Source organism: Macaca nemestrina, chromosome 9 (genome assembly GCF_043159975.1).
Source record: "Macaca nemestrina isolate mMacNem1 chromosome 9, mMacNem.hap1, whole genome shotgun sequence".
Lineage (NCBI taxonomy): Eukaryota > Metazoa > Chordata > Mammalia > Primates > Cercopithecidae > Macaca > Macaca nemestrina.
In genome coordinates, this window is record NC_092133.1 from 33,730,689 (window position 1) to 33,744,094 (window position 13,406).

At 45.5% G+C, this 13,406-nt stretch overlaps 1 protein-coding gene across 1 annotated transcript in view; it reads left to right on the forward strand.

The window, feature by feature from the left end:
* The window catches only part of LOC105478495 (carboxypeptidase N subunit 1), a 41,214-nt gene extending 35,202 nt beyond the window's left edge, over positions 1–6,012 (forward strand). The window contains exon 9 of the mRNA XM_071069307.1: positions 5,747–6,012. Within this exon, the coding sequence (XP_070925408.1) occupies positions 5,747–5,896 (150 nt within the window). The 3' untranslated portion in view covers positions 5,897–6,012. The remainder of the gene's footprint in view (positions 1–5,746) is intronic.
* Positions 6,013–13,406: the final 7,394 nt, after the last annotated feature.

Genomic DNA, 13,406 nt, shown 5'->3' on the forward strand with positions numbered 1-13,406 from the left:
CTCTTGTTTTCAGTTTCTTTCTCAGTAAATTGGTGATGATAGTGCCTCCTTCACAAGAGGCTGAAATGAGAACATGCACATAAAGCCTTTAGAATGCAGGGACCAAATCAACTCTCAAAAGACAGATTAATTGGAGAAAAGCCATACCAATTTATTTTTATTTTATTTATTTATTTATTTTTTGAGACAAGGTTTCGCTCTTGTTGCCCAGGCTGGAGTGCAGTGGGGGCATGATCTCGGCTCACTGCAACCTCTGCCCCCAGATTCAAGTGATTCTCCTGCCTCAGCCTCCTGAGTAGCAGGGATTACAGGTATGTGCTACCACGCCCAGCTAATTTTTGTATTTTTTTTTTTTTTAGTAGAAATGGGGTTTCTCCATGTTGGTCAGGCTGGTCTCAAACTTGCGACCTCAGGTGATCTGCCCACCTCAGCCTCCCAAAGGGCTGGGATTATAGGCCTGAGCCACCGCGCCTGGCCTGTGTGTGTTTTTTTTTGTTGTTGTTGTTTTTGTTTTTTTTTGGTGGGGGGGAGCATACCAATTTGTTTAATGTGCATACACAAGAGCCTTCAGAACGAAGGCCCAAAGATACAGGGGAAATTGTCCACTTTTATGCATAGGTTCAACAAAGTAGGTACAGCTACCTAGCTGTAAATGCAATTGGACAAAAAGTATCAGCTAATGCTATGCACTGAGTGAAGAAATCCAGCAAGGCCTGTCTGTCCAGACTCTTCTGGGCTCTCTGACCATGTATTTCTTCCTTCTGGGTGTGGGTCAGTACCCTCTCTGAAAAGAGGGTCTTATGACCTACAGTCAAGCAAGGTAGGTCAGATATGTCCTCCTCCTCTTCCTCCTCCTCCTCCTCCTCCTCCTTCTTCTCCTTCTCCTTGACCTACAGTCAAATAAGGTAGGGTCTTATGACCTACAGTCAAACAAGATAGGTCAAATATGTCCTCCTCCTCCTCCTCCTCCTCCTCCTCCTCCTCCTCCTCTTCCTCCTCTTCTTCTTCTTTCATAGAGACAGGGAGTGACTCTGTCTCTCAGGTTGTGCACTGGCACGATTATGGCTCACTACAGCCTCAGACTCAAGAGATCTTCTGCTTCATCTTCCTAATAGCTGGGACTACAGGCACATGCCACCATGCCCAGCTAATTTTTTTTTTTTTTTTTTTCGAGACTGAGTCTCGCTCTGTCACCCAGGCTGGAGTGCAGTGGCTCAACCTCGGCTCACTGCAACCTCTGCCTCCTGGGTTCAAGCGATTCTCCTGCCTCAGCCTCCCAAGTAGCTGGGATTACAGGCATGTGCCACCACATCCAGCTAATTTTTGTATTTTTAGTAGAGATGGGTTTTCACCTTGTTGGGCAGGCTGATCTTGAACTCCTGACCTCAGGTGGTCCACCCTCCTCAGCCTCCCAAAGTGCTGAGATTATAGGCATGAGCCACCGCACCCGGCCTAATTTTTGTTATTTTTTGTAGGGACGGGGTTCTTTGTGTAGCCCAGGCTGGAGTCCAGTGGTAGTCATGGCTCACTGCAGCCTTGAACTCCTGGGCTCAAGAGATCCTCGCACCTCGGACTTCCAAAGCACTGGGATTACAGGCATGAGCCACTGTGCTCCCACGGCCTAGACTGTGCGCGGCCTAAATCGGTTAATTTCTTTAAGACCAGTTTTTACAGAGAAAGGCAGCGGGCTTGCATTCTTCTGTGCCACTAGTAAGGACTGCCACCAGAGGGCGCTCTATCATACCTTCTGGTGCTCCGTGGGCCCTGATCTTGCTTTCCACTCAAGGCCGCAAAGAGCCGGTAGCTACTCTTCAAGATTCAACTCTCCAGGGCTTTCTTTTACGGATAGGAAGAGAAGCAAAGAACTTCTTTGATTTTACAGCCTGGATCTTTTCAGTTTTAGTTGTACTAAGATCTCAGAGCTAACGGAGCTCAGAGATCGTGGACACTAATCCTCAGATTTCTCAAATGAGGACAAAGTAATGAGGCAGTCCTATTTAACGGCCATCTACAGATCTCATTTCTCAAAAGTCAGCCTTTCCTAGGGCCGCCTCGCTCATTCTGTACACAACCCGCTCCTTCTGTACACAACCCTAGAGCTTGCTAGACCCTCCCACCGCCTTTCCCTATTAACATGATGCAGTCAAGTCAAGCTTGTCTTTTACTATTTACTGAATAAGTACTATGTATGACATGATATGAGAGCTTTCCAGCATTATCTCATTTAACCTTTACAACAACCCTGTGAGGTAGATGCAAGTATCCCCATTTATGGCTTACAGAAGATAAAAGAAACTTGGGTAGTATCACGTAACAAGTGGTAGGAGTCAGGATTCGAACCTGTATCAGGCTCTCTGGCTCCCTTCTTAGCCAATGTGTTACTGGAACTCATACTAAGTGTACAACCTGTGTTTGTAGTTCCTTATTGTACCACAAGGATCAGGGGAAATAACTATGCTTTAAGTGCTTTGAGAATTCCTCTGGAATTTCCAGATAGTTTCTTCCTCCATCCACTCCCCTAGTCCCATCTCCTAAATAATGTAAATTACTTCCCATTACTGTTGCAGGAAACAGAGAGTAAATCTTTTATTGTAGCCTATTAGCTGATCTGGGGTCCTCTTTCCCTTTTTTCTTGTTATATCCTAAAATTGAATGACTGGTAAGCAGCTACATATATAAGTTTTGCATTACCAGCAAGTCTGTTCAACGCCAGATTCAAACAACTGCACGTGCTTTTGAGTAACACACTCAATTTCAAAGAGTTTTGCCCCCTTTTTCACGTATTCTTTAAATAAATTAACATAATCCATCATTATGTCAAATATACTTAGAGAAGAAAAGATGTGGGCCGGGCGCGGTGGCTCAAGCCTGTAATCCCAGCACTTTGGGAGGCCGAGACGGGCGGATCACGAGGTCAGGAGATCGAGACCATCCTGGCTAACACGGTGAAACCCCGTCTCTACTAAAAAATACAAAAAACTAGCTGGGCGAGGTGGCGGGCGCCTGTAGTCCCAGCTACTCGGGAGGCTGAGGCAGGAGAATGGCGTAAACCCGGGAGGCGGAGCTTGCAGTGAGCCGAGATCGCGCCACTGCACTCCAGCCTGGGTGACAGAGCCAGACTCCGTCTCAAAAAAAAAAAAAAAAAAAAAAAGGAGAAGAAAAGATGTCTGTCATTTGGATACAATTTCCAGACACAATAACAACTAAAAATCCATTTATTGATCACAAAGAAGTCTATCTCCCTTCCCAGTCTAAAGCAGATATCCATCTGTCTGGGAAAGAAAAAAGGAAAAAAAGAGTGCCCAGGTGTGGTGGCTCATACCTGTAATCCCAGCACTTCGGGAGGCTGAGGCAGGCGGATCACTTGAGGACAGGAATTCGAGACCAGCCTGGCCAGCATGGCAAAGCCCTGTCTCTACTCAAAATACAAAAATTAGCCACGTGTGGTAGAGCACGCCTGTAATCCCAGCTACTTGGGAGGCTGAGGCAGGAGAATTGCTTGAACCCAGGGGGTGGAGTTTGCAGTGAGCCGAGACTGCCACTGCACTCCAGCCTGGGTGACAGAGCAAGACTCTGTCTCAAAAAAAAAAAAAAAAAAAGATTGTTTACTACAGGGTTTCCAGCTTTAAAATGTGTCAGTCGGGTGCGGTGACTCACACCTGTAATCTCAGCACTTTGGAAGGCCAAGGCTGGCAGATCACTTGAGCCTCGGAGTTTGAGACCAGCCTGGGCAATATGGTGAAATCCTGTCTCTACAAAACAATACAAAAGTTAGCCGGGCATGGTGTCATGCACATGTAGTGCCAGCTACTTGGGAGGCGGAGGTGGGAGGATCACTTGAACCCAGTAGATGGAGGCTGCAGTGAGCCATGATTGCACCATTGCACTCCAGCCTGGATGACAGAGTAAGACCTTATCTCAAAATAAAAATAAAATTAAATAAAATATCTTCCAGGGCCCAGTGTTCCCTTTGCTTTTCCCCAAGGCCTTCCACATGTCACCACTCCTTTCCTTTTCTTCTGTCCTTGCCTCATTTTCTTGTCTCTCTTCTCTCTCGTTTTTTCTGTCCTAGATTCCTATGTTACTAAATAGGAACTGATAAATAATACAGTACAGTTGGCTCTGATTCCCTCCTCCCCTCCTGGAGGAACTAGCAGAAAAATTGGCTATGGATTTTTGCGGAAGGGGCAGGAAATAACCCCACAGAGAGGCCTCTCAGTCAGGGGCATGTTTTTTAACTCCCAGCTGGCTTCAGGGGCTCAAGCTGTTCCAAGGGCGGGAAAGCCCAGGCCTGCCCCAGGGGAGTGTGGTTAGGACACTGTGCCACTCCCTCTCCTTCCTCTTCAGCCTGGGATAGTTCTATGGCTCTTCCACACCCAGAATGTCCCACATTTGTCAGTGAAAAGTATCTTTCCATCTGCGTGCCGTGGCCAGAAAAGAAGTTGCAATGTAGTGCTTAAAAGGATGCATTAACACACATGGAAATTTCCAGTTTAAGAATCCAAAGCAGGGTGTGGTGGCATGTGTCTGTGGTCCAGCTACTCAGGAGGCTGAGAGGCTGAGGCAGGAGGATCTTGAGCCCAGGAGTTTGAGTCCAGCCTGGACATCATAACAAGACCCCATCTCTAAAATTAAAAAAAAAAAAAAGTAAAATAAATAAAAGAGTCTATACCAACACTGTTTATCATCTCTACTATCTATAAAGTCAAACACGTATGGCAGAAGGTTTAGTTCTGAAGCACGGTGACACTTACTGGCATGCCTGAGCATGGCACCTGTGAGTCACCCAGGCAGCATAAAGAAGATTATTACAGCACTGTCAGTCATGGCTCTTGTCCTAAGTGGCAGTATTGGTGAAATCATGATTTAATGTGTAGATATATTTTTCTTTCTTTTCTTTACTTTTTTTTTTTGAGATGGAGTCTCACTCTGTCACCCAAGCTGGAGTGCAGTGGCATGATCTCGGCTCTCTGCAACCTCTGCCTCCCGAGTTCAAGCAATTCTCCTGCCTCAGCCTCTCGAGTAGCCGGAACTATAGGTGTGCGCCACCAGCCCAGCTAATTTTTGTGTTTTCAGTAGAGGTGGGGTTTCACCATGTTGGCCAGGCTGGTCTCTAACTCCTGATCTCAAGTGATCTGCCCACCTCAGTCTCCCAAAGTGCAGGGATTACAGCCACCATGCCCAACCTAATTTTTTTTCCTTTGTCTTTTTTTTTTTTTTTTTTTTTTTGAGATGGAGTCTCACTGTCACCCAGGCTGGAGTGCAGTGGCAAGATCTCAGCTCACTGCAGCCTCCACCTCCCGGGTTCAAGCAATTCTACCACCTCAGCCTCCTGAGTAGCTGGGATTATAGGTGTGCACCACCATGCTTGGCTAATTTCTTTGTATTTTTAGTAGAGACAGGGTTTCACCATATTGGCCAGGGTGGTCTTGAACTTCTGACCTCAGGCGATCCACACCGCCTCAGCCTCCCAAATTGCTGTAATTACAGGCATGAGCCACCACACCCAGCCCATTTTTTTCTAATACATATAAAATCAATGTATATTAAGTTCATCCAATCATACTCTATCACCAGTGATTGCATACCAATTTTGGGGGAACATTAGGCAAGTCTATATGACACCACCAGTGCTTCTCTGGGTCACTGCTATAATAATTCTCCCTAGTACCCAGCCCTCAGAAACCAGAACTATGGCAAAAGATGGTCCAAATGGATCTCCTAGCTTCTGCTCTTTTCCTTCCAGGTTCACTTCCACCTCAAAAGAAGCATCCCTCAAGTAAGCCCTGTGAGGAGAGCTCCCAGCAGAAGGCACGGAGTCAAAGCCAAAGTGCAGCCCCAGGCAGCCAGAAAGAAAGGAATGGAAATGAGGCAGCTCCAGAGAGGCCCTGCCTGAAACCCACAGTGCCAGGCAACCCTTCAGAAACGCTTTGCTCCTGCTCTCAGATCAGATAAAGCGTTCTTTCTATTTTATTAACTGGGACATATTTAAATACAAACATATTCAGAACAGTTCAGAATGGTCTCTGTCTGTTCCAGTGGTAAACCATCTCTAGGTCATCATGAAAGGAATTAGGATCTATTGAAAGGTGATGTGGTGGCCGGGTGTGGTGGCTCACATCTGTAATCCTAGCACTTTGGGAGGCTGAGGCGGGTGGATCACCTGAGGTCAAGAGTTCAGGACCAGCTTGGCCAGCATGGTGAAACCTCATCTCTACTAAAAATACAAAAAATTAGCTGGATGTGGTGGCACGTGCCGGTAATCCCAGCTACTCAGGAAGCTGAGGCAGGAGAATCACTTGAACCTGGGGGGCGGAGGTTGCAGTGAGCTCAGATCACGCCACTTCACTCCAGCCTGGGCAAAAGAGTGCAACTCTGTCTCAAAAAAAAGAAAGAAAGAAAAGAAAGCTGAGGTGGTAGTACATAAATCTAGCGGTGTTTGGTAAGGTTTTTCCATACTGAGAGTCTGGTTTAGGCTCCATGCCAGTCTACACTGCATCCAGAGACTGGTTCTGGCTGGTTGGCAGCTGCATCTCCAGAATTTAGCACAGAGTTTGCAACAGACTTAGTGCTCAGTGAAGATTTCTGAACCATGACTGAAATGCTAAAGTAAGTGATCCATCATCGATGTTGTTCCCATAGCAAAATTAGGTGACCAGTTCTTCTGAAATCCCAGAGGATCATTTCAGCAATAGCCAATAGTATCTTAATAAGAAAAGAATTTAACATGCAAATACCCAGTGACATGGCTACCCTTCTTCGTACATGGGCATTTAATAAATATGCATCTTTCAAAACATTTGCTGGATATGGAAATATAGTGCCGCTGCCCCGAGGCATGGCTCTGTCCCGGCTCTGTCCCCGGCACGACATAGCACTCTCCTCCTCTTTGAGTTCCCCAGGAAGAACCCGTTTGTACTAAAAGCATTATTGAGCAAAGTAGATGTTACTGAAGATTTTGAAGGGTCTTTCATCACCTACCTTGCAGCACACAAGTTTACAAAGCCTCACTGGGCATGTGGGGGTTCCAGAGTCCCCTGTGGGAAGTGGTTTTTTGCCATACACCTCATTTCAGAGCTCAGCCTCAGCTAGGGCAGGCTCCAGTTTCCTCATCTACTCCCCTCCCCATGGGACCTCTAATTAACACAGCCCTTTTCTTACCACTGAGAAATTGAACTCTACTAAATAATTACAGCCATGTGCCACATAATAGTGTTTGGTTAACAATGGACGGCAGTATAATGGTCTCATAAGATTATAATACCATGTTTTTACTATACCTTTTCTATGTTTAGATATGTTTAGATTTAGATTAGATATGTTTAGATTTAGAATAGGTAACAGGCCAAATACGGTGGCTCACACCTGTAATCCCAGCACTTTGGGAGGCCGAGCTGGGTAGATTACCTGAGGTCAGAAGTTCGAGACCAGCCTGTCCAACATGGTGAACCCCATCTCTACTAAAAATACAAAAAATTAGCCAGGTGTGGTGGCAGACGCCTGTAATCCCAGCTACCTGGGAGGCTGAGGCAGGAGAATCGCTTGAACCCAGGAGGTGGAGTTGCAGTGAGCCGAGATCGCACCACTGTACTCCAGCCTGGGTGACAGAGTGAGACTCCATCTCAAAAACAAACAAACAAACAACACCAAAATAAAGAGTATAACCCACACAATTACCACTGTGTTACAATCGCCTGTAGCATTCAGTATAGTAACATGCTGTCCAGATTTGTAGCCTAGGAGGAATAGGCTCTACCTTTTAGCCTATGTGTGTAGGAGGCTATACCACCTAGGTTTGTATAAGTACATGCTATGATGTTTGCACAATGATTAAATCACTTAGGGATACATTTCTCAGAATGCGTCTACATTGTTAAGTGACATGACTGTACGGTGGTCTCTTGGTTCCAGGACCCCCTCAGATACCAAAATCCAAGAGTGCTTAAGTTCCTTTTATAAAATGGCATAGTATTTGCATTTAGCCTAGGTATATCCTCCCATATACTTTTTTTTTTTTTTTTTTTTTTTTTTGAGACGGAGTCTTGCTCTGTCGCCTGGGCTGGAGTGCAGTGGCCGGATCTCAGCTCACTGCAAGCTCCGCCTCCTGGGTTTGCGCCATTCTCCTGCCTCAGCCTCCTGTGTAGCTGGGACTACAGGCGCCCGCCACCTCGCCCGGCTAGTTTTTTGTATTTTTTAGTAGAGACGGGGTTTCACCGTGTTAACCAGGATGGTCTTGATCTCCTGACCTTGTGATCCGCCTGTCTCGGCCTCCCAAAGCCATATACTTTTAAGTCACCTTTAGATTACTTATAATACCTGATACAATGTAAATGCTATGTAAAGAGTTGTTATATTGTATTTACTTTGTACTATTTTTATTGTTGCGTTATTTTATTTTTTGTTTTTCTGACAACCTCACTCTGTCACCCAGGCTGGAATGCAATCATGGCTCACTGCAGCCTCAACCTCCCAGACTCAAGCAGTCCTCTCACTTCAGCCTCCCAAGTAGCTGGGACCACAGGCGTGTGACACCATACCTGGCTAATTTTTAACTTTCTTTGTAGTGAGAGGGTCTCAAACTCCCGGGCTCAAGTGATCCTCCCACCTCTGCCTTCTAAAGTGCTGAGATTACAGGCATTAGCCATGGTGCTCAGTCTGTATTATTATTATTATTTTTTATTTATTTAAATAGTTTTGATCCAAGGTTGGTTGAATGGGAACCCACAGATACGGAGAGCTGACTGTATTCCCATACCCATCAGCAAACAATAGGTGCTCTAGCTGTACCCATCAGAAAACAGAGATGCTCTAGCTGTGACAACTCACCCTCCTCTGGAGGCCATTCGGGGTTAGGATTAACACATAATTCATTTTTCTGTTACCTGAGCAATCTCTCTGTCTGTGGTCAAAAAGAAAACAGAAGAAAATGTATCTTTTCCCACTTAGGGAATTCACTCCTCAGGTTAAAAGGCTAATCCTTTCTTTCCATTTTTTATTTCTTCCTAATTTTAATCCCATGTTCCTTGTGCCTTTCTTGTTGTTATAAAGAGGCAGCTATTTGAGAGGGTTTCCATTTTTCAATTTAGTGAAACTTTATACCTGAGGTTGCCGCATGTGCTTAGTTTTCCGGATTGTCTGAATATCACTTACTTTGTGTTGAGGTTCCTTGGTACAAAGTCACCTGACAGAGCTAATGTTTGTGAAATGTGGTCACAATACTTTCACTGGCATAGCCACAGAATTTTATTCATTCTCCCATTTATTCATGCAGGGAACATGTTTTGAGTCCTTGCTCTCAATAAATTCAGAAAATACAAAGGGGAAGAAGATACAGTTCATTATCTCAGTGCAGCCACAGGCTACTTGGGAAGGAAACAGATCATTCTTGTGCCCTGTAATAATTGCTGTGATTCCGTTGACTCTGAGGGTAAGGACAGAAGCCAGTGGGAAGGGCCTTACTCCAGTCTTGGGAAGGTCAGAAAAGGGATCCCAGAGCTAGTAGAGTCTAATGTGAGATATAATGAGGTCAGATAAAGAGGCGTTGGCCGGGTGGAAGCAAATGGGAGAGCAATAGTTAGGCTGAGGAGACAGCACAGCTTGAGGCTCTTGGAAGATTTGCAGCTTGTTCAAGGGAGCTGCATGAAATTCAGCATGGTGGCAGCTGAGTGAGATGCCAGAAGTCAAGGCCAGTAGGGTAGGGAGGGACCAAATCATGAAGGACCTTTGAGCCACAGCACAGAGTTTGGACTTTATCCTGAGAAAAACAACTAGCCATTGAAGGGTTCTACTGAGGGGAGTGCAGAATCAGATTTAGAATGAGACCCGGCTGCTGCCTGAAGAGCTGGCTGGGGCAGAGGGGAGACTGAGGCTAGAAGGTCAGTGGGGAGACCACTGAAAGCCAGGAGAAAAGGTGGCCTCAGTCCGGGCAGGCAGCAGGGCTGGGGAAACACCAGGAAACTCCAGAGCACTTGCTGCCAGCTCCCCAGGGCTTCTCTGCTGCTTTTAGACTCCCAGTCTGATTCAGACCCACCCTGCCTGCCACCTGAGGATTTGAAGTACTAAAGGAGATGCAAATTTTTAAACCAAGCCCTAAAAACCATTCTTAGTAAAATGCACTCAAGCCAGAGGCCATTATACAAACCAAGTATTATATGGAAAATACAGTGTCTGGCTGTGACCACATGAAAAGTTCTCACTGCATACAAAGGACATGAGATCAGGACTCACAGGACGAGAGTGGGCAGGGTTGACAGAACATGAAGGAAGGGCCTCCAACTTTGGGCTCAGCCCTCTCCTGGCTGGTGCCCTTTCTATTTTATAGCTAGAAAGTTATTTTAAAGAGGAAATCCTCTGCACGGAATGCCAGCCTGGATAGGTGGTGTTTCCTAAAGGGGAAGAACCCCCAATGAAGGGCATAGCTTTTGGACTCTGACAGACGTGGGTTTTAACTCTAGCTCTGTTCCTTATTGGCTGTGTGACCTTGAGCAAATAACTTACCTTCTCTGAGTCATAGTTATTCATCTGGAAAAAAAAAAAAAAAAAGACTACCTGGCCAGGCATGGTGACTCACACCTGCAGTCCAAGCACTTTGGGAGGCTGAGGCAGGAGGATTGCAGGAGTTTGAGACCAGCCTGGGGAACATGGCAAAACCTTATCTCTACAAAAAATGCAAAAATGAGCTGGGCGTGGTGGTGTGGACCTGTAGTCCCAGTTACTCAGGAGGCTGAGGCAGGAGGATCGCTTGAGCTGGGGAGGTGGAAGCTGCAGTGAGCTATGATTGCATCACTGTACCCCAGCCTGGGCAACAATGTGAGACCCTATCAAAAAAAGAAAAGAAAGGAAAAGAAAAGAAGAAAAGAAAAGAAAGAAGAGAAAAGAAAAGAAAAATGAAAAGAAAAGAAGAAGAAATCTATCTCACTGTAACGGCCCAATGAGTTTATCTTGCCTGCTGCCTAGACAGAGGCAATTTATCAAGATAGGGGAATTGCAATGGAGAAAGAGTAATTCAGGCAGAGCAGGCTGTGCAGGAGATCTGAGTTTTATTATTATTCAAATCGGTCTCCCTGAGCATTTGGGGATCAGAGTTTTTTGTTCGTTTGTTTTGTTTTGTTTTGAAACCGAGTCTCGCTCTGTCCCCCAGGCTGCAGTGACAGTGGTGCAGTCTCAGCTCACTGCAATCTCCGCCTCCCAGGTTCAAACAAGTCTCCTGCCTCAGCCTCCCTAGTAGTTGGGATTATAGGTGCACGCCACCATGCCCAGCTAATTTTTGTATTTTTAGTAGAGACAGGGTTTCACCGTGTTGGCCAGGCTGCTCTCGAACTCCTGACCTCAAGTGATCTGCCCACCTCGGCCTCCCAGAGTGCTGGGACTACAGGTGTAAGCCACCGCGCCCAGCTTGGGGATCAGAATTTTCAAAGATAATTTGGTGGGTAAGGTCTTGGGAAGTGGGGAGTGCTGATTGGTCGGGTTGGAAATGGAATCGTAGGGGGTTGAAATTAGATTTTCTTAATGTCTTCTGTTCCTGGATGCGATGGCAGAACTGGTTGGGCCAAATTACCAGTCTGGGTGATGTCTGCTGATCCATTGAGTGCAGGGTCTGCAAAATATCTCAGACACTGATACTAGGTTTTACAATAGTGATTTTATCCCCAGGAGCAATTTGGGGAGGTTCAGGCTCTTGGAGCCAGAGGCTGCATGACCCCTAAAGTGTAATTTCTAATCTCGTAGCCAGTTTGTTAGTCCTACAAAGGCAGACTGGTCCCCATGCAAGAAGGGGGTCTTTTTAGGAAAGGTCTATTACCAATTTTGTTACAGAGTCAAACCATGAACTGAATTCCTTCCTCAAGTTAGTTCAGCCTACACCCAGGAACGACCAAGGACAGCTGAAAGATTAGAAGCAAGATGGAGTCAGTTAGGTCTGATTTCTTTCACTGTCAGAATTTCTTCAGTTATAATTTCGCAAATGTGGTTTCATCACTCTGAGTTTGTGGGGATTAAAGGTGCTGCCCTTATAAATGAGTCAGGAGTGGGGAGGCCAACACTTGCCCCACACTTCCTCAGAGGATTATCACTTATCTGCCAGCGACATCAAGGACTTCGGGGTGCAAAGAGGAGCTTGGAAGTGAGGCATTCTCCTAAGAGGCTGAACCAAGCCCACCCTGTCCTTTCTCTCTCTCTCTCTTTAAAAAAAAAAAAAAAAAAAAAAACTTCAAGCCAGGTGTGGCTGCACGTGTGTATAATCTCAGCTACTCAGGAGGCTGAGGCAGGAGAATCGCCTGAACCCGGGAGACAGAGGTTGCAGTGAACCAAGATCGCACCACTGCACTCCAGCCTGGGCGACAGAGCAAGACTCCATCTCAAAAAACAACAAAAAAACAAACACTTCATACACAGAAATTCAACCTTTATTAGTTCCTTATTCTTCCTGGCACTTTTCCTTCTAAGCTGGGGATTTCATGACACAGTAATTCCTACCCCCCTCACTTGAAGAGATAGGAGAACTGGCAGTTTTCAGACAGCATGATACCTGATGACTTCTGGACCTGGTGCTGGTTCCCACGGAGGTTTCTGCTGGTGGGTTTCCGCTCCAGTAAGCTGTGACTGCCTTGTCTTTGTATCTTTATATCCCAACACTCAGATTATAAGGAAACGTATTACACATATGAACTGAGTGCACAATCTCCAATATTACTTTCACATTTTTTCTCCTTCTGACCTCTTTCACTATTTTTCTTCTTTTATCTAGTGGTAATAGTTTTGCGTATCTATTTTTTAAATTAGAAACTGGTATGCAGAATTCTCATGTCTTTCAATGCCCCTTGCACTTGTATAATTCCCCTTCCATGCAAGCGGGTGGAATCCGTAAATATGAGATAGCATGTGTAAACCAGGAGTATGTCAGACAAGTCTTAATCAATTTAGAAAGTTTATCTTGTCACAGTTAAGGACGTGACCATGACAGCCTCAGGAGATCCTGACGACATTTGCCAAGGTGATCAGGACACAGCTTGGTTTTATATTTTTCAGGGAGACATGAGACATGAATCAACATATGTAAGATATACATTGGTTTGGTCCGGAAAGGTAGGACAACTCAAAGTGGGGAGGGGTCTTCTAGGTAATAGGTAGATAAAGACAAATGGTTGCATTCTTTTGAGTTTCTGATTAGCCTTTCAGGAATACACAAGGCGCAAGTGAATACAAAACAAAATTTCAAAAATGGTAATGTCTCAATACAATGGAATCAAGTTTATTTCTGTTAAAGATCCAGGAAATGAATTCACAGTGTGATATTGTGATCTATTAAAAGAAAAACCTTAGACAGGTCAAGTGTAGTGGCTCACACCTGTATTTCCAGTGCTTTGGGAGGCTGAGTCAGGATAAGTTCACGAGTTCAAGACCAACCT